At 39.5% G+C, this 22,410-nt stretch overlaps 1 protein-coding gene across 1 annotated transcript in view; it reads right to left on the bottom strand.

Moving 5' to 3' along the window:
* Positions 1-22,410, bottom strand: part of CNTNAP2 (contactin associated protein 2) — a 2,351,919-nt gene that overhangs the window by 258,472 nt on the left and 2,071,037 nt on the right. The window contains exon 18 of the mRNA XM_058297514.2: positions 6,750-6,986. Within this exon, the coding sequence (XP_058153497.1) occupies positions 6,750-6,986 (237 nt within the window). The remainder of the gene's footprint in view (positions 1-6,749; positions 6,987-22,410) is intronic.

Here is a 22,410-nt window from a genome sequence, read left to right as displayed (position 1 = left end):
TATTTTTAAAGTTTTATTTATTTACTTATTTTCCCCCTTTCCCCTCCTCCCACCTTGCTGTTTTTGCTGTCTGTGTTGTTTTCTCTTCTCATTTTCTCTACTCTACGATTCACTGGGGTTCAATCCTGGAGATCTCTGATGGGGAGAGAGGTTCCCTGTCAATTGCACCACCTCAGTTCCTGGTTTCTGCTACCCTTCACCTTGATTTTCCCCTTGTCTCTCTTTTGATGCATCATCATCTTGCTGCATCACTCACTTGCCTGGGGCACTGGCTCACCATGCGGACACTTGGGTGGGCACTCATATGGGCACTGGCTCACCACATGGGCAGTTGTATGGGAATTAGCTTGACACATGGGCACACTTTCTCTTCTTCATTTTCACCAGGAGGCCCCAGGGATCAAACCCAGGTATTCCCATATGGTAGGCAGAAGCTTTATCTCTTGAGCCACATCCACTTTCCAATATAATTAAGATATTGAAAGAGAAATAACACTAGTCAAGAATTCTTTATCCAGCAAAACTGTCCTTCAAATATGAAGATAAGTTTTAAATATTCAAAGATAAATAGAAACTAAGAGAGTTCATGAATAAGAATCTGGCTCTGCAGGAAATAGTAAAGGGAATTCTACAGCCAGAAAGGAAAAGACAGGAGAGAAAGCTTGGAGGAGAGTGTAGATGTGAAGACTAGCAGAAAGAGGAAACAAAAGGGTAAAAAGACAGACAAAACAAGATATCACATAAGAAAGCCAAAGGATAAAATGGTTGAAGTAATACCTTTATAGTAATAACATTTAATGTTAATGTACTAAACCCCCAATCAGTCTTGTGATTGTTCCAGTTGCCATTGATTGTATATTTTAGATGGATTTGCATGGCTTGTATGTTTCAAAAAAATTGATAATAAAAAAATAATAGTACCTAGCTCATAGAGTTGTGAGGATAAATAAAGTCAACACAATCAAAGAGCTTAGCATACTTCCTGGCACATAATAAGTTTGAAATTAATATCAACTGATATCATTAGGAATGAAACTTAGCCTGAGTACATGGGCAGTACCTAGCAAAGGACAGACAATTATGCCAGGCCCTTGATATTGATGGTTGTACTTAATAACCTTGTTTTTGTGAAAATGAAACTTAGCCCAGTATTTTATATTGCCTAAGAGTTATCTCCTGAAAGCCTGCTTGTTGCTCAAATGTGATTTCTCTCTAAGCCATAAATGCACTACCATCCCCCTGGTGTTAGTTATGACTCCAAGGGATAAGCTTCCCTGGCACCAAGGGATTACTACCAAGCACCAACTAGCATTGCATTTGGAAAAATACCTTGACCAAAAGGGGAAATATTAAATACAAATTAATTTTTATGGCTAAGAGATTTCAAAGTGAGTCAGTATGTCATTTCAGAGGTTATGTTTATGTATGTCTCATTTGGTTCTCTTTGAATGCCACAATAAACAGTGCCTCAAACAGCAGGGCTCCTGAGGGTAGATACATCTAGATGCTATGGGGAGGGCAGAAAATATCAGGAGTTTGGAGTTGGCAGGCCTTACTTTGAAGTATATGCTCCCCAATGGAGCAGAGTTGGATTCATTTGTAGTTTCCCTACACATGGCTCTTCTGTCCTTTTTATTTGAACTTATAATTAGCACTATGCTCACTGAATATATGCATCAAAGACTTAAATCTTTGGTATGTCTGTGTGCTTGTTGAGCCCTGAATCTCAGCAGAGTTGCAACAACTACTCTCTAGTTCACTAGACTCACCCAGGACAACTCACAAGGGGATGATGATGGATGACACCCATTCCAAAAAACGGAGAGTGTCTATGATGGCAGGCAAGACAGTTCTATCTATCTGCCCCATGGGATCTAAATCTACTCTCAATCAGAAGCAGACTGGGCATCACCATCCCCAAATCCTCAAGTTTGAGGGATGAACAATTGGAGGGGAGGGTAGCAGGGAAGGGAGTACCACTATGGACTAAAGTAGACTCATTGTTAGCAATGGTAGAACTGGTATCACTGATGTGTATGTAGGTAGTGGCTACCAGAGTTTCTGAGGGGAGGAAAAGGGATGATAGGTGTAAAGTGGGGCATTTTTGAGACACTGGAATAGTCCTGCATGACATTGCAAAGATGAATATAGGCCATTATACATTTTGTCAAAACCTATAGAATTGTGAGGTGCAAAGTATAAACTATAGACCATGGTTAGTGACAATACCTCAATATGTGTCCAACAATTGTAACAAATGTACTGCATTATTGAGGGATGTTGTTGTTGGGAGAAAGTGTGGGAGGGGAAGGGGGAGGATATGTGGGAATCCCCTATATTTTTGATGTAGCATTTATGTAATCTAAAGTGTCTTTAAAAATTAAAAAAAAAAAAACTGAAAAAAAATGAGTGCAGATTTGTGTTAGCACTCAACCATAAAAGTTAAATGTAAGAATTGTCGTAGCCACTGTAGGTCTGCTACTTTCCCTCTTGCTTGAACACAGAGAAGACACAGATGGTGTATGCTTTCCATTGCTAATTTCTGACTAGAAATAAAAATTATGCTGAAAATCATAAAATTCTTGAGTGTACTCTGTTTGGTTATCTAGGAAGGAATAGATCTAATTGGATAATACCATATTTAGCATGGCCAAGCAACTATGCCTTTGGTCTTTAACGGAGTTTATAACCCTAGTGATGACAGATGCTAGGCTAAGTATTCTATGTAAATGGAAGGGTGCTTCTCTGCTCCTAGAGACATTCACAGCCTTAGCCAATGGGCTACCAAGGAATTCTACCATGGAATGGAAATGTTTGAGCTGAGTTAAATGGCTGCTAGTTGATGAATATTCTGAGAAGATAGGATACTCTACTGCTATCTATAGACAGATGACGTGACTGGCTATAACATCTAGTTATAGTCTCCAGGTTGCCCTCACGCTCTCTCCAAAACCCTCCTGCTCCTTCCAACTGACATATGACATTTTTTCAGCCATATGCAAATTGCTCTGGAGAACTAACATATTAAATGGTGATCAAATTCTTACAGCTCCATTTGTAAAAAGGCTCTGTGAGCAGTTTTTGATAAGTTAAAGGACGGTAGCCAGGAATTTCTCATATATACATTTTTACTGGTGGGGGTGGTGACTATAAGTGTGTGCAAAAAAGGATCATCAGGAGGGACTTGCTTGAATTTAGCCCTGTCATCCTGAGTCTCAGGGAAAAGGCGGCACGTAGTAATTTGATTTACAAATTCAACCATATTAAAAAGCAAAAGAAAGAGAGATATAGGGAAAATAGTAGGGAATGTGCAGGGATAGAAACAGAGATAGATGTAGGGTGTGCTCCTTATCAGGGGGATGGAGGGAGAATGAAGAGGAAGAAGGAGAGGGAGAGTACAGGTGTGTGTGTGAGAGAAGTAGGGACAGGGAGTTAGAGGAGAGGAAAGGGGAGGAGAGTGGGAGGTATTAAATAGTGTGGGTAATTTGCCCATTATTTTCCTTGAGCTAAGATCACAGAGATAAGAGACCTGGCCCTGTCCGCTTTGGCTACCTGGATTCCCATGGCTGTCACAGTGTGAGCCTCTCACTTTCCTTGAGAGTGAAACAAATATTTCAAGATTTTTATTTTCATGCAGTCTTGCTCCAAGAAGGCAGCCCCTTGCAGTGCCCATCTGAAGAGTGATTGCTTCTGAGGCTTGTGGAAAAATGGGCTCAGTTAAACTTATTGAGAGATGGATTTCGAAGGTAATTTTAACTACATGCATTTTCACCTCAGCTGCAACTCCATCCCTGATAGTATGATTAGAAGGTACAATGGTTTCTACTCAATAATAGATATTTCTGACCAGGGACAATTGACCCTCAAATGACTGGCAAAAGAAGTCTGCCTCCTATAATGTTCTTCCCAAGAAAAGGAAAAACAATGAGGTTGGAGGTGATACATCATGGTGTAAAGATCAGAAAATATAGATAAGGAAAAAAGAAATTTAAAAAATTACTGGTTTTCCCACTGTTGCCTAAGAAAGTAACCACAGTCAGTATTTTGGTGTATATCCTCACAGTTTATTTTCCTCATCCGTGTGTGTGCATGCATACTTTTCATTTTATATGAACATGTGGTCATGCTGTACAAAGTAGGCTTCATTCTCTTAGCAATATATTGTGAAAATTTTCCCACATCTCTGAGGATACAACCTACACTATCAAATTAAAGCCCAGGTAGAACTTGCATGCAGCTCATTCTTTTGCCGGTGATTGTAGCCCTGTTACTAGAGGCTGAGCCATGTGGCTGCAGCACCACCATAAGGGTGGCTCACTGGAGCTGGACACAGGCTACATGGGTGGGGAGTCTCAGAGTGCAGAAAGCACCAGGCTGGCTGCTGAGAGGGCCTGAGGGACTCCGAGGGAAGATCTTGCTGGTTGGTGGAAAAGTCTGCCTTAGCGCAGATAAAGCCTTCCCGGATGGCTGCATGATTTCTCTAAACCAGTACCACCTTCATTCTCCCAAAGCCAGTTGGCTACTTGTCTTGACTCAGAAGGGTGCTCACAAATGCTTCCCAAACAAAATTTGCAGTTTTTAAATTTATTTATATTTTGGGTTAAAGCCACTAATTAAATCAAATGGAAACTCACCCCACATGTAAACTCACTCTACTGAACAGATATTAAGAGAATATTTAGTTTCTTTTGTGGAAAACCTTTGAAAGTATCAGAGGAAACATACAGGCTTGATTTAGCTTCATCCAATGTTGACTAAGCAGAAGGGTACATACCTCTGCCTTTCTATTCATGAATATTGCCTATTTACCCCCAGAGATTTGTGTGAGCTACTGTGTTTAACCCAACTCTCCAAATATAAGGGGAGTGTGTTTTTAAAAAAATTGGTACTTATGTAGTGGAATCTCTCAGGCATTAGTGCTCACTTGATTGCATTCAGACATTACTTTGGCAATGGAATGAATGCAGTTAAATTAGCATCAAGCACAATGAATGGTAATTGCAAGGCTGTCATTTCTACAAGTACAAAATTAATGTGTTCTGCAAGGCCTCCCATTGTATGCCACGGGAAAATCATGGAACCATGTTGTTCCGAACAGAAAAAACCCATTGTAATAGCTCTGCAAATGTGCCAATGGTTTTCTTTTCTGCCTTTGTTGTTGTCTCATGCTTATTCTTCAAACCATGTCTGACCTAATTTGTATGCTCTTATTATAGCAATGCCAGACAGTAACCTGGACATACAGAGACTGTTATGGAACACTTCCTCCTTCTGTGTGTGGCATCTTGTGTGAATAATGCCAGCATAAACAACCCTTCATGTATTCATGAGAGTATGAATAGACGACTTATGTAAAGCTTCTTATTAAGAAATGCACCAACCGTTCACAGAAAACTTTACCCAATGCTATACATTCATTTAGAAAGAGCAGAATGATTTACATTAACTTCACTTGTAGCCTAGGAAAAGTGCCAACTCACCCTTTTTCCAGTGCTCTTATTCATATATGGGAAATTAGGCCACAGACGAGTCAAGTGAATTTCTTTGGGTCATGCAGGATCACAGGGTAAGAGCCCAAATGATACTATGTGTATATATTGGACTTTTATATTCTGCTGATTGGCTCCACAGAATTTACTAGGGATTAAAGGAATCATTCAAGGTTGAAATAATGTAGTAGTAACTGACACTCTAGCTGACCAATTAGATGTGGTATTTTAGTATTCTATAATTTAGCTTAGACCGAGAACCACTTACAAGGTATCCAGAGTAAAAGTATAAATAGTGATAATGACAAGAGTCTTTATCTTTCTTGTGGGTCTGGCTTGAACCTAGCCTAGGGAACTGGGGAGGCAATGAGACCACTGCACTGCACTGGCTGATACAGGGCAGAGACAGATCCATCGGAAGGAGATCCAGTGTGCTGAACCCCACTGACTTCCGTGATGGTGAGGCTTGAGCCTCCTTTCAGAGGCCAAATGTTGCTCACCATTAGGGTATGACAAGGCTATTTGCTTTGTAATGCTCCAGTCAGTACAAATCTTGTTGGAATTTGGGGGAAATTCTGTGTTACACTAAAAGCTTCTTTCATCATCTTAATAAACAACAAGGATTAGGGCAGGTTGGTGGTTTGGAACTATATGTCCCCCAGAAAAACATATTCTTAAAGTTAATCCATTTCTGCAAGTGTGAACCCATTGCAAGTAGAATCTTTTGATGAGGTTGCTTCAGTTGACATGTGGCCTAGCCCAGTCAGGATGGGTCTTAATTGTATTACTGGAATCCTTTATAAGCAGAATTAAATTCAGACAGGAGAGGAAAAGCCATGGGAAGCAAGAGGCTGGACATCAAAAGACCTCAGAAGAGAAACAGAGAGCAGAAGTCACCACCATGTGCCTTGCCATGTGACAGAGGAGCCAAGGATTACCGGCAGCCAGCCCCAAAACACCAAGATCTTCAGGGAGAAAGAATCACCTTGATAATGCCTTGATTCAGACTTTCTTAGGCCTCAAAACTGCAAGCTAATAAATTCCCATTATATAAACCAACCCGTTTCATGGATATTTGCTTGATCAGCCTTGGAAACCAAAATAGCACATGATTTAGGAAACTCCTATCCAAGGTGGGAAAAGAAGTCTGAATACTTTAACCTCAGAATAAAATATACCTATATTCAAGTGAAATATCTCTCAATAGATGGTTTGGACTAAAAAATGTAGAAATGGCTCTAAAAACTGCTTCTGCCTTACCTTTGTTGCAGAATGTTCCATCATATGCTGTACTGGAGCAATCACAGGAGTAACCATGGTATTTCTCCACACATTTGCCTCCATTTTCACAGTTTGTCCCATAGCTGGTGCAGTGGCCTGAGCATCCGGATTTGAACCCAGATGTGACCTTTGCTCTCTCTTCCAGGTCAAGGGTCACCCCATTCATCCTCAGGGAGCGGATACAGCCCAGGAAGCCCTGCTGGCCTCCAGCAGCACCTGGGGAAGGACAGAAGGCATAGTTCAAAAGGAATAATCTGTTATAGGTCCTGTTCTCATTCATCATACCTCAAATAATCATTGAGAGGAGATGAGAATGTTAAAGGCATCTAGTATACTCACTTTTACATGGGTCCTGTGAAGTCTGAAAGTAGAATTTTCCCCGCCTCCCCTTAGGCTATAATGCCCAATTAAAAGAGGCTGTGTTCTGAGAACAACAAATTTGCTACAGAAGCAAAATGTTTGGAGATATACAAAAATTATATAAACTGTTCTGGAAGTCTAATCTGGTTTCCTATAGAGGCTTTTAGAAGAGTTTAGGTTCTTTACTCTTTAATCTCACAGCATTCAGTTCCATAGCATTATCTATTGAAAGAAATATAAAAAGGCAGAGGCACATGAATACATTAGCATAGTTAACAAGTCAATTAGTTGGAAGGCATAAATCCATTTAAAATGTGATTGTACCTCCCGGTTCTTGTCTCATGCAATGCTTTGCTTTGAACTTCACATTAAGAGTTGCCAGGGCTTCTTGTCTGGGATGGTTGGAAGTTAGAATTGATAATTTTACACAGGAATTAGCAATACCATATTTATTACTAGGTCAGATAGATTTCATTACTTTTGTCTAAATGTCATTGGAAGACAGCACAAAGAGCACACTCACTATGATTTTCTGAGCAAGTTACAGAGTTATACTGAGGTTCATGACCATGAAAATATTAAAATATTCCTAAGAAATTTCATGGAAGGATTCATTGAAGCATTGTAACACAAATGGATTTAATTGTGTCTGTAATAACTTTAGCTATGACTTTTTTAAGCAGCTGGTACAAAAGAGAAACTCAAAGTTATATCCAAGTCTGTATTTTAGAGTAACAACTTTTCTGGAAATTAATTTGAAATGGATAGTAGTTAAAGTTGTTGAAAGCAAGATCTGACAAGGATTTAGAAAAAGATATCCTTAATGAAAATGAAGCTCAAGTTACTTTTTCATTGAAGGCTATGTCCTAGCACTCTCCTGAGCACGCTACATATCTTACTCACCTGAGTCTCACAACAACCCTGAAAGGCAGGTGTTCTCATTCTCCCATTTGTGCAGATGAAGAAACTGAGGCTTAGAGAAGTTAAGAAATTTACTCCAGGACTCATGATTCCTAAGTCGCAGAGTTGTGTCAGGACTGTCTCATGCCCAGTCAATAGTTTTTAAACTCTGTTCTACATCTACCATCTAATACAGAGGAAGAAACTGAATCAGGGGCCTCACAGATGTCCGAGTTTTGAGATATAAGTTTGAATGTCTTTAAAAATGGGATGGTCAGTAGAGTTGTCTGAGTTTGGGTAAGATTGGTCAGGTTGGGGATTGATTCTAATCACTTATTCTATTGTCCTGAGAAAAAGTATACATTCTACTAGTCTCATCAGACAGGACTTATGGATTAAAGCTTTAGTTGCAGAGATGGATTAGTATCTGCTTATGCCTGGAAATCTTTGGCAATGAAAAAGAAAAAGAACTGCCCTATATCTGTATAAACCTAAACCTTGCAGTTCATTTATTAGGTAGACCATAGTTTTGAATGATGATTCTCCAGGGAGTATATTATTTTTAAAAAAATATTAGGGCAAAAGATTAATTGAAGGGAGTCTAATACCCTTTCTTTTCTTTCTTTTTTTTTTTTTAGAAAATGCCTTTTCATCAAAGCTGTGGGATAATAGATGGCAAAAGACGTTTTGAAAAACAACCACTTTGAAGGATTTCCCATTTTGCTTTCTGTTGTTAGCCTAGCTTTGCATATCTGTGCTGAAGAGGATTTGGACCTTTGCTAGGATTTGGGAGAATTTCAACCGTTAGTCACTTTTTGTGGGTTAAATGTCAATTTGGCTTCTATCATTTTCAATGACTATTGCTTTTCTGATTGCAATATGACTTTTCCAAAGGGCTTTTTGTTAAATAAATGCCTGCCCATTTTAATTTTCATTACTAGTCAATTAAGATAATTGTATTCTATCAAAATATTCTGAAATTTAAAAATAATTGTTTGTAGATTACCCCTCTACTTTTTCCTGGTTACAGATAACTTTTAGAGTGGAACTCATAAAAATACTGATAAGCAAAATAAAAAAGATAGTTGGTAATACTACTTAGATATAACTACTTTCACTTTCAGTGAATATCCCTTTCTACTTTTATCTATGAATAAAGGTATGTGTAAAGCATAAAACAAAGGAAGAGATGGGATCAAATATACATGTTTTGAAACTTGCTTTTTGTACTTAATACGTCATGAAACATTTTCCAAGCAATAACTGTGCTACTAGAACATCTTCTTTAATGTCTGCATAATATATCATTCTGTGAATACGCTATCATTTATTATGCCATTGTACTACCATTGGACTTTTAAGCTTTTTCTAAATTCCATTTTACATAAGACTGTAAAACTATCCTTGTATAAAAACCTTTGCACACTTGTCCAATTTTTTCTTAGCATTAATTCCCAGAAGTGTAATTGCTAGGTCCAAAGGCATTTGCTTTTTTATAGAGGAAATATATTCTCCTCTAAAGGCAAATTTACCAACTTATATTTCATCTCACCATGCCAATGATAATATGGAGCTGTATTCCTTTGAATACAAGCCAACAAGCCAAAAAAAAAATGTTCATTTTAATTTGCATTGCTTCAAATACTGTGAATTGAACTAATTTTTATGTTTTCCACATTGCTATTTTTCACTTGCCTCTTTTTATTTCTTTGCTTTTTTGAGGGAGGGGTTTGGGTACATTTCTTACTGACTTAAAATAATTTTGGAAGTTTTGACTTTTTGTTATAAATTTTGCAACTATTTCCTTCCAGTTTTTGTCTTTTAACTTGTCATGGTGTTTCTTTTCTCTAAATGAAAGTTTTGAATATTTATGTAGTCATATCCATCTATCTTTTAAAAACATGATTTCTACTTTTGGTATGCTTCTAAAGACCTGCCCTAATCCAAAATAATATAATTATTCAAATATATTTTCTTCTAACACTTTTATGGTTTTATTTCTCTTAACGTTTTAATCTTTAATCTATCTGGAATGTATTTTAAGTTTGAAATAATTCAACAAATAATCCGCAACAATGGCTGAGAGTCTGAAGGAGAGACATTTTAAGACTAATATAAGTAAATGTTAATATGACAAAAAAATGGAGATTTACAAAGAACCAATTAGGAGAGCAAGTTAATCTAGATTAGATCATTTTAATTACATCTTTAAGGCAAAAATTTAGGTTTATGTATGTATATGTAGTTATCTATGTATATTGGCCTCATTCCATAAGGGATTTGGGGGAGAAGTTTTTGTTTGCCTTTGATTCTTCCTGATTTTGTGTCTTTCCTGGGGCTCTGTACCTATCAGTCTCTCTTCCTGCCTCTGTGTTTCTGTTTCTCTCTTGATCAAGACTGTTGACTCTTTTCAGTCATTTGTGTGGCCTTCATCAAATCACTTAATTTCTCTCATCATAAGTTTTCCCAGATACAAAATACGAGAACTAAATAACGTCTGGTTCCTTCTAGCTCTAAATTGCTCTGATCCATGATGTACAATCTCTCTCTGTGCTTACGTGTTTCCCTTTCTCTAGTTCAGTGAACAACTCTTCAGTTTCTCATTAAGTTCCTTCTCTCTTCTTTTTCTACTTTGCTTTCTAACATTTTCTAACATTTCTCTTACATGGATATAACATGTGATTGTAGTCTAATTTGTATTTGTTGAATTCATTCAATTACGGTTTGTACAGTTTTGTTAATTTATAAAGCAGTTAAGTGGAATGCCATTTCTCTCTACGTAAAGGGCAACTAAATAAACTAAGCTTTTTTTTTCTTACATGACCTCTGATTTATTTAAATGGGTCAGTGTGCACTTTTACTGATCAAGTTGATGGGAAGAAAAATCTTTTGTCCTGAAAATGGTCAGTATATATTATGCAAAAGATGTTAATACACTAGAACCAGTGATAATTATTTGAGATTCAACTTATGTGCTCTATAGAAATCTTTCTTGGTAACGAATGCCATAAATTGAAATTGCAGGTCTGCAAGCAAAACTGTTACCTAACCTCCGTTAATTAGAAAATCAACACATCAGCATTGGTGAGAGCCCCCTGCCATGCAAAGACTTCATGCACATTAGTCAGACCTGTGTTAATTACCCAAGGTGAGATGTGGGTCTAATTTGTAAATCATTTTTCATGTGAAATGCTATTCTAGTATTGCAATTAAAGATTAATTATGAAAAAGCTTTAACTATCCCTAATGAATAATACAACCATCCATGTACAGAGGATTGGGGAAAAATAATCAGGTATTAAACAAAAAGGGAGAAAGTAATGATCAAAAGGAATTATATAAAATACACTGTCCCACACCCAGAGTTTAGTAGTTTTCTAAGGGTTTGAAATGGGTTCCAGAGCACCTTCTTCCAGAGAGACTGGCCAGTCACTTGCCATAGAAAGTAATCACATCAAAAGTTACATACATGAAATCTAATTTATCCATTCAATAAATATTTCATGCCTACCATGAGCCAGGCTCTGTTCTAGATGTTTGGAATGTGCTATGAAAGAAAACCCATACAGGTCTTTGCCCCTGTAGAATTTATACTCTTTCAGGGAGAGACAAATTTAACAATAAACTCAATAAGTGAAGTATATAGTGTGTTGGAAGGTGTGACTTGAAGCTGTAAGTACCCAGAAAAACATGTTCTTAGATTTAATTCATTCCTGTGGGTACCCATTGTAAATAGGACATTTTGATGAGGCTACGTCAGTAAAGAAGGTGTGGCCCACCTCAATCTGGATGGTCTTAATCCTATTATAGGAGGCCATTATAAATAGACTCAAACTCAGATGGCGAGAAAGCCACAGAGGGAGCAGCCAGGAGCAGAGAGCAAAGGAATCTGGAAGAAAATGTAGAGGCCAGGAGAGGCTGCCATGTGCACTGCCACATGACAAACTAAGGACCAAGATTCGCCATTGGCCAGCTCCACAGCCCCAGTGTTCAGGGAGAAAGCATCACCTTGATTTGGACTTTATTTTAGGCTCAAAACTGTAAGTTAATAAATTCCCATTGTTTAAACCAACCCATTTCATGGTATTTGCTTGAGCAGTCTAGGAAATGAAGACAGAAATGACTAGTATTGGGGGTGGGGGGATCAAGCAGAGCAAGTGAAATCAGGTGTGGGAGTGGCCTGAGGGAAGTTACAATTTTAAACAGAACACCTAGGATAGGGTCATTGAGAAAGTGACAGAAAGAGCATCCATGAGCATATCCCTGAGTAGATTGCTCCAGGACAAAGAGATAAAGGAGTGCAGCTCTGCAGGTGGGGGAGGCAGGTGGGAAGGAGGAGAGGAGGTGAAATGGGGAGCCACTGCTGGGTGCTGGGAAGATCAAAGTGACTGACCAATTCATATGTGTAAGGTTTTAGGAAAGGTATTTCTGATGCCAAAAAGATAGACCACACATACTTCTTGCCACAGATTAATACCAATAAAATCACAAATAGCCATACTAAGAGGCAAGGCACAATTTGACATATGGGAGACAGCAAATGGGTGTTGAGAGCATGGACTGTGGTTACAAAGGTCTGGTTTCAAATATTGGCTCTGTTGCTCAAGGCTTGTAAAGCTTTGCCATAGGTCTCGGCCTCCCTATGTAAAAAAGTGACACAATAATATACACCTGCAGGGGCATTTTAATAAGAAATAGTACACCTATTTGCACTAATGCTCAATTAATGGTATCTGCTATTATTATTATTATTGTTATTGGGTATAAACCAAATTCTACAGGAGCATACAGTTGCAATAATTGAAATACGACTAAGATGATGAGCACCCATAATCCTGATACAAAAGGTATTGTCTGTCAAAGGGTTAGCATCAAGCTTGGGCTGATCACCCCTGCCTGAGAGGATAACTTGGAGTTCCTCTTCTAATTGCACTGTTTTCTTGGAAACTATGAAGTTTAGATAAATGTTGTCTCTTTCTTGCCTGCAATGTGGGCCTGGAAGCCTTGAACCTGTGACTGAAATTTTATATATGTATATATATTTATGTACATATATGGCATAAAAGATTGGTGGACAACAGAGCCGTGGCTTTTCTGTGTCAAAGTGACCCAACCATACCTTGGCTATTCTCCCTAGTGGCCATACCTGCTCCCTGGAGGGTGAGGGAGCAAAAGAAGTTATATGCTTGGAGATATTGGGTCTCTCAGAGACATGACTATGTGGTACTTCCTTTTTTATATGCTTCCATTGTCTCAAATCTTGACTGTCAATGTGAAACCATAAAAACCCCCTGAAGTTTCAGTACAGGTGTGTAAAATAAAAGAACGGTCATTTGATTAAATAGAGAAATTCAGAGTGACCAAGATTCTTCCATGGTGGAAGGAGTTAAACTGATCCACATTGTTCAGTGCAGAGTTGCCTGACTGACAAGTATTGATCAATGATGGCTCACTCAGCTAGATACTGGAGTACATGTGTGAAAAAAGCTTTTACAGGCTCAGAGAACTGGGGTTTGGAGAATTGCTTTTCAGATATTGTTCACGAATGTTCATTCATAATTTCATTCAATAGGATGGATTTTTTAAAGTTCGTTATCACTGCCTGGAATATTTCCTTAGAGGGAAGACATGAAGAATACGTGAATCTGAACTATTAAACTAGAAGAAAACTTCTAAATAGAGACTGATAGCAGAAAGGACTCACATGTGTCTAAATATGAATTGTTCTGTGATGGGGATAGAGCTAAAACATCTGAAATCATTCTGGAGACATGATGGTAGGGCAAATATGTCAAAATATTAGTTATTTAAAAAGCTGATATTAATTGGATACTTGCTGTATCAGGCATTGTTCCATGACTTTTATATTATAACTTTCAGAGGTAGATAGTATTATTATTACTTCATGTCAAAGGAATTCTCAGCCCCCAAAAGTTAAGAACCTTTGCATTATCATGAAGTTAAAGACCATTAAAGACAAATAAGAGATTTCTCAAAGCTTTCAGAGAGCTAAGACAAGAATAAAAATCAAACTTACATCAAACTTCTTAATAGAAGACAATAAAAGACAATAAAGAAGTATCTCCAGAATGAAAATGGAAAGTAGCTTTGAATCTTAAATTTCACATTCATCTAAGTTCTCACTTAAAATATAGAAACCAATAAATATATTTGCAGGTGTGCCGAGGGATTACTACCAATTACCAGCTGGTGATGCAACTGAAAAAGACCTTGAATAAAAGGGGGAAATGGTGAAGAAATTGAGTTTATATGGCTAAGAGACTTCCAAAAGTGTCGAGAGGTCATCAGAGGGGTTGTGCTTATGCACGTCTCTGCAGGATCACAGAGAGAGCCAAAGTAGATACACCCCCAGGTACTGGTACTCCTGAGGGCTACAGAGACACCCAGGCCCTATGGTTATGGCAGATGGCTCTGGAGTTCAGTGCCTTGTCAGTGGGCCATACTTTGGAATTTGTGCTCCTGAGTATGATGGATTTGGACTCAGATGTGACTTTTCTACACATGCCTCTTCTGTCACTTTTCCTGAAACTGTGGTTGGCACTGGGGTTGGTGTTTATTCAGGAGACTTGAATCTCTGGACTGTCCAGTGCCAGCTGGGCCCTGAGCCTCAGCAGAGTTGCAACTCCTACTCTCTGGTTCGTTGGAGTTACCCAGGTCAGCTAACAGGGAGGTGAATATTGTCACCCACTACACCGAAGCAGGAGAATCACATCCATCAACCATGTGGGATCTAAGTCCCCTCTAGATTTAGAGGTGGAATGGGAATCACCATCCCAAGGTCCATAGGATGGAGCAATAAAATATGGATTAGAGTGGATTTACTGGTATCTACTATAGAACTTTTGTGACTCTAGCAATGGAAGAAATTGTATCACTAATGTGGAGGCAGTAGCCATGAGAGTTGCTGATGGCAGGGAGAGGGAAGAAGAGATGGGATGTGGGGGCATTTTTGGGACTTGGAGTTGTCTTAAATGATATTGCAGGGACAGATGCTGGACATTATATATCCTGCCATAACCCATTGAATGTACTGGGAGAGAGTGTAAACTACAATGTAAACTATAATCTATGCAGTGCAGCAGTGCTGCAAAATGTATTTACCAAATGCAATGAAAGTGCCATGATGATGAAAGAGGTTGTTGATGAGAGAGGTGCGGCGGCTTGCTCGGTCGGTAGAGGTGGGGTCTGGCTGCAGACGAGGGGTGGGTCTCACAGGGGTTGCGTGGTTCGGCTGACGGGGTCGCCCAGCGAAGCCGGCGACAAAGGGGTCGCCCGGAGAAGCAGGCGACGAACTGGGGACAAGGGAGACCAGGCCCTTGTCGGGGGCACTCAGGACTGGAGGGCGCACGGCAGAAGAACTACCGCGGAGACAAGGTAAACACGCAAGTCCACTTTATTGAGGGAGAGGCAACAGTTTTATAGGGGCTGGGGAAGGCTGATTGGTCGAAGCCACGCCCTGTTCTGATTGGTTGGCGAAAAGTCAGTGGGCGGTACTGGACGGGGGAGGGGTGGTGATTAGGGATTGGCTGTTGCTGTTGCTGGGGGAAGTGGCAGGGTTTAGTGATTGGTGGCTGCTGTTGCTGGGGTGGAGGGCAGACTTGAGTTTCCCACCCACGCCTGGCTGTTGCTGCTGTCGGGGGGAGGGAAAAGGGCAGACTGGATTTTTCCGCCCACGCCTGGCTGTTGCTGCTGTCGGGGGAGGGGAAAAGGGCAGACTGGAATTTTCCGCCCTGCGCCTGCGCAGGGAGAAAGAAGAAGGGTGCCGCCCCACAAGGCATCGTGTGGTGCCATCCGGGAGGAGGGGCGGCCGCGGAAGCATGGCTGCCGAGAAGGGGAGACCCGAGGACACTCTGCGCCCATGCCGAGCTTCCTTCAGGGGTGGCAGTGGGTCTGACCAGCCACCTTATTATGGGGGCAGCAGCTTGGCCTGCCGCGGCTGCTCCCCCGCCAGGCCAGCAAACCACACTTCAGCCCGAGGGGTGACCGCAAGAGGAGTGGGGTGGGCTGTGGTGTGGGGTATAAGGGAACCTCTTATATTTTTTAATATAACATTTTTTGTGATCTATGTATCTTTAAAAAAAAGACAATTAACAAACAAACAAAACAAACAAACAAAAATCTACAGGTGGTATTAATATGGCAGGGAGTGAGGTGGAGTAGAGACCAGATAAGAAGACTGGGTTTCAGGACTTGTCTTATCCAGAAGGATAAGTGTTAATAGATGTTAGGGAAAAAGGCATAAAAATGAGTCTTATTAAGTTAGGGGTAGCTGCTAGAGGAATAAAAGTAGAATATACATAGCTTTTGAACTGGTAGAATAAAATTCAATTCAATCCATGGAAGGTAGATGGGGGGTGGGGTGGGGGAGGCAAACAAACAAGGGATAGTAATTTGAAAACACAAGGTAAGATGGCAGAAGTACACAATAATGAAACAGTAGTTACAATAAATGGGTAAAAAGACTGATACTCTCAAATAGGATTTTTAAAAGATTCAGCAGTATGATTCTAAAAGATACACATTTAAACAAAAGTATACAAACACCTACACAAAAAAAATCAGTTACATACTAAACAAGATAAGGTGAATGTAGTAGTTTTAACATGAAAACACTCAAAAGGAATAAAAATAGAAATTACATACTAGCATAAAGCACAATGAATCAAGATCATGAACACATGTAACTAGCAAAGTAGCCTTAAAATATACAAAAGCAACCAATAACAGGATTATTGATTGAAATAGATAATTCAACCAATGGAATTTGAGATTTATAACCAGAAACTGGTAGTCAAGTAGTACTTAGTGCAATTAGATATAGATACTCTCTATGTCAGTAATTCTGGAGATATACACACAGATAGACACACTCAGTAGCCCTCGTATAGATATATAACTGGGGAATATATTCATCTTAGGATATAGTCCTCCTAGGGTGAATTTGTGGTGGCAAAGAGATGGGGAAAAACTATATATTATTCATCCCTAGGGTACTGAATAAATAAAATGTGGGGGTGCATGTGTATGTATGTGTGTGTGTGCATATTATGGAACAGTGTGCACATGATTTTAATAGACCATGAAACATAAAGCTGAGTGAAAAGACTAAGAAACACAATGAGATATGTAGTAAAATACCACTTATATAAATTATGACATCACAAAATATAAATTTAGAACACATATATTTAAACAAATATTTAGTGGGTGGATTAGAAAGACATACATAAAATCGTTCAAGTGGATAGTAGTGATGGGAGAAAATGGAATTGGGAATGGTGAGGAAAAAGGGAAAATAATAAAGTGAAATGAAATGAAAGAGAAACACTGCTAGGAAGGTGATGACCAGGCCGTAAACTGAAAAATGAAAGCCACATAATCCTACGTGCCAGGGAATTCTGAAAATGGGGCTGATGAAAGGAGAGAGGATAGAAGGAAGCATTTGGTGGAAAACAGCCCTGTTGGTTGGAATTCAGAACTAAAAGTGGGTATCTTTTCTTCAACCTGTTAGTGCATCACTGGAGAACTCTAGGGCTCTGAATACCTATCGCTTCTTCAATACTTACGTGAACTGATACTAATGCTTTTCATTACAACTTTTTCTGTATGACAGTTGCCATTTTTTACCATGAAGTTTAGTTTGATCTTTATTGAAAGAACAGAAAAAACTATATGAGAAGTTATTTGGTAATTTGTTGGAAAAAATTTTTCATATTGTTTGAAAAATTGGTGCCTTTATGTTAAAGTGCCTTTTCTGGATCAGACCATTCAAACAGTAATGAGAAAACTGGAATGGAAGCCCACAGAATCCCTGAGCTTTTGCTCTTATTTGGCACATTACTTATTTACACAGAAGGTGAACAAAAGGATTGGCTTTTTCCTTAGGATTTACTGTATCTTTCTAAATGTTTCTACATGTATAAATTCTGGCTTAGAAAAGTAACTTGGCATCAGTGAAAATAGGTAGTTAGACTACCTTTTAGTTGATGGCTTAAAAGTACATAGACTGTCAATTTTATTACTTCAGGGGCATATGAAAAAGAAAGTAAAACTTGTGGTTATCATAGCTCAAATATGTCAAAACTCTAACTATAAAATAGACAGCTGGAATCACAAAAGTTAATTAGTTTTGATTGCTAAAGGGCAAAGGGCAGGAAAAACACATGGAACGATTAGTGGGGAAGGGCCATCCTTCACCCCTGACAGGGGTCATTTTACTGAGAGGAGAGCAACCGACTGAAACGTGGCAGTGTGACAGAGCTCGACAAAGGGCCGGGTTAAGAAGCGAATAGAAGTGCTGGTAATCCTCATGAGCAGCTGTGAAGGAGCAGGCAGTCTGCAGAGGAGGTGCTACCCCAGGAGCAGCAGGGAACAGAGTTTATGCCCCAGATAAGAAAGCAAGCTGAGGTTTAAACCACATGTCCTCTGAAAAGCTAGTTAGAAAGAAGTTTCAAAATCTTTCTGTATTTTATTTGCATTTTTCCTCAGTATATATTGATTTCACCTTGTGAAAAAATATATGTATTTACTAGATTTCAGCTACTGAATAATTTCCTTTTTTCCTTATGGCAGTGGTTTCTAATTATGACATCACTTCCTATCCCATCTGGGAGGGAGCCAGGGGAGCAACAAGGGTTGGGACACACCCTTTGCAATCTGACTCTGAGCTACTTCAAAATAGGCAAGAACTCCATTGGAAATCAGAGAGGCTGAAAGCTATATTCAAGGTCTAGATTGATCTAAGATGCTGTCTTTCATAATATTCTGACTTTCTCTGTGTCTATTTCTTTTTGGCTTCTGTCATGCTTGATTTCAGTCTGCTGCACCTGGTGAAAAAAATATTTCCAAGGATAGGCAAATATCTTCAAATTTTGAGAAAAGAATTTAGGTGAAAGTTTTGAAAGAACAATATCTTCTGGCTTTGGAAATGGGGTAATCAACCTTTGAATATGAATGTTAACTAAGAGAGGTAACAAAAATAATATACAATTTACTTAATACATTAATTCAATTGTTCATTCAGCATTGGGTAACCACTGCACCATTTTGCTAGGTCTCCGCTGCTACATTACTTACCTTCTAGGAGAAGGTAAAAAACTAAAGAAAAGAAAATCACACTTTCTAAAGAGAATTGAAAATGCTAAATGACTGGCTGCTTTAGATGGAATGGTCAGGGAAGGCCTATCTGGGGAGGGATCAGATACTGAGGTATGAATGACAGGGAGTGAGGTTTGTCAATATCTGAAGAAGGTATTTCAGGCAGAGGGAATAGCTGGTGCAGATGCTCTAACACAGGAAAAAGCTTAGTATGTTCTAGAAGGCCAGTGTGGAGTAGAATGGGCTAGAGAAAGGGGTATGTAATAGGTCCAGGAGGTAGGATGGGGCCATGGAGGGCTTTAAATTCTGTAGCAAGACATTAGAAATCTGTGAAGGATGCATCCAATCATCAGACATGGCCTGATTGACATTTTAAAAATATCTTTCTCATTTCTCATAGAAATAATATGTATTTCTCACATAGATATTAATAATAGTCTTTGGAGACCAGTTAGGAGACTAGTTGCAATAGTCCAAGCAAGAATCAACTGTGGCTTTGATTAGGGTGGGATCCGTGGAAAGAGAGAGCAGTGGATGCTTTTGGGGCACATTCTAGTAGTAGAGTCACATGGCTTGCTATTGGATGGGGAGTGAGGAAGAAAAGAGAGGAAAGAGAGGAATCAGGGTAATCCCAAATTTTGGGTTTGATCAAGTGGGTAGATGGTGGTACTGTTTACTGAGTTGGGGAAGACTGATGGAGAAGTAGACTTGAGGAGAGACATCAAGAAAAGTCCTTTTTTGCCAGGTTTACTCTAAGTAGAGAGGTGGATAAATGAGTCTGGGGCTCCTGAGACAGGCATGGAACTTTAGATTTAAGAGTCATTGGCGACTCTGCAGCATATCAATATATAATAGTCAAGTAGAGAAGAAGAACTCACAGGAGAGAATAAAGCAATGAGCTAGGAAGAAAAACAGGAATGCCATGAAATCCAAGGGAAGAAAGTATTTCAAAAGCAGTGTATAGGATGCTGCTGAGACATCATATAGAGAAGACCAGAAGAATGTGTTATAGCCGTAGTTATGTGGAGATCAGTGTAGACTTTGATGGTCTTTGTAAGGGGTTTATAATAAAAGTTAGAAAGAACAATATAGCTTATTTTCATATCACTGGAAACCCTCAAACAAGGAGTGTTCCCTCGCATGAGTGTTTCTTCATGAAAAACTCTCTGACTTTGTTAATCCAAACCCTTTGTATCTGTGTCTGATTGGGTTCCCCTGCATGTCTTTATTTTTGCCATTGAGACTTTGTAATCCATGGAATTCCTACTAGTCTGACTCATGCCCATCCTGGACCTTTATATTTATTAACCACTGTCCCCTACTAAAGACTCCATAACAGAGAGCAATGCTGCTGAATGGGGCACTGCTGCCATTTGGGGTGTCTGTCTTCTGGCCTGTAGCCAATAACTGAAGGTAGCACTCCAGTGCCACCACAATTCTTCAGATACCCTCTAGGGCAGTCAAGGGACCTGGTATAGATAAATGATTAGGAGCTGAGTCTCTAGAATCAGTCTTTCTGGGATCAAATCATAGCTCTGGTTTTTATTTATTTAAAGGTTTCACTTTTACTTTATTAAATCAAGATTAGGGCTCTTATTTGACCATGTCATTGGGGTGACTCCATTTGAATCCCCACCCCTCCCGCCTCCCCACTTTGTGGCTATAGAAAAGGATGCTCAATCAAAGACAGGGGAGTAAATACACAGAGAAGGAAAACATAGAGACTTCAGTTTTGGATACTGGAGCCCCAGGGAGAAAGCTGAGCTGTTTGCCTGATAGTTTGCAACTGAAGAGACCAGAGCCCTGAAAAACTGAGAAAGCCCAGAAAGAAATGAGCCCTGGGAAGAGAGAGATGAGGCTTATGCTAGCTTGCAGCTGAGACTGGAAGAAGCTGGGACCATGGAGCCTTGGGAGGAAGAAGAAGTCTGAACCCTTGCAGAGACTGGCAACCATCTTGCTCCAACATAATGCAACAGACTTTGTGAGGGAAGTAACTTACTCTTGGCCTTGTGACACCATATAAATAAATGCCATTTATAAAAACAAACAGATTTTTGGTACTTTGCATCAGCACCCCTTTGGCTAACTAATACAGAATTTGGTACCAGAAGTGGAGTCATGCTTTTGCAATTACCAAAATGCTGTAATGGTTTTTATCAATTGGTAAAGGGCATTTTTTTGGAGGAACTGTGAGATGCTTGATGGAAAAGGCCTAGATTGCTTTGAAGAAACTGTTGGTAGGAATATGGACATTAAAGAGACTTTTTATGAGGACTTAGAAGTAAATGATGAAACTATTATTGGAAACTGGAGGAAAGGCAATCTGTGTTTTAAAGTAGCAGAGAACTTAGCAAGATAAACTCCTAATGTTTTATAGAAGACAGAATTTGAGAATGGTGAGCTTGGGCATTTAGCTGAAGAAACTTTCCCAAATAAACTCAGAGAATGTGGCTTGGCTTCTCCCTGCATCTTATAGTAAAATGTTAGACAAGAGAGATAAGCTGAGAACTGTATTGTTGGGCACAATGAAACCAGAAACTGATTCTAGAAATCCCAAGCCTCTGGAAATCAAGCCCCTAGAAGATCATGCCCCATTTGGGGACTTAACTAAACTTGAAACTTGTAAATCAGGATTGAAAAATGCAGTTATCTAGGAAAGACTTATGGAAAGTCTTAATGTCTGATGGTTTGGACTCCTGCTTCTTGAACGCTAAACCAACAAGCTTTTTGAGAGAGCTGTATGAACAAAACCACTGCCTAAAAGGGACATGGAAGGAAGAGATGGAAGGAAAAATGGCTTTAAGAGGAAAACAATGGAAGCTGAGATCTGGAATTAAGACATTTCCTTGGGGCAAGAGAGAAACCCCATCCATGTGTACAAAGAGGGTGAGTTTGCCCTGGCAATTGAAGAGGGTAGATGTTCCTGCCCACTGTTCAGGGAGAATTTTGCTGCCCCAGGGTACAGAGAGGGTAGAGCACATTCAACAAGGGTTAAAGTGGGTAAAGTTAACACCCCATAGGTCTGAGAGGGGTGGGCTTGCCCCCATGGATTAGGGAAGTCCAGGTCACCAACTCATTGCTCTGGGAGGATTAGGCTGGTATGGATAAGATTAGGGAGGATGTTGCCTTCATCCCACTGCTCTAGGGGAGCTAAGACTCTACCCTAGACATTGGGGAAGGTGTAGCCATCACCCCAATGTTCTTTGAGGAGGAGGTCTGGAGCTCAGTCACCACCTAGAAGTTTGATAAGGTTGGAACCAAG

Source organism: Dasypus novemcinctus, chromosome 5 (genome assembly GCF_030445035.2).
Source record: "Dasypus novemcinctus isolate mDasNov1 chromosome 5, mDasNov1.1.hap2, whole genome shotgun sequence".
NCBI lineage: Eukaryota > Metazoa > Chordata > Mammalia > Cingulata > Dasypodidae > Dasypus > Dasypus novemcinctus.
The sequence above is the reverse complement of the archived record's forward strand: the minus strand, read 5'-3'. Positions and strand labels throughout refer to the sequence as shown.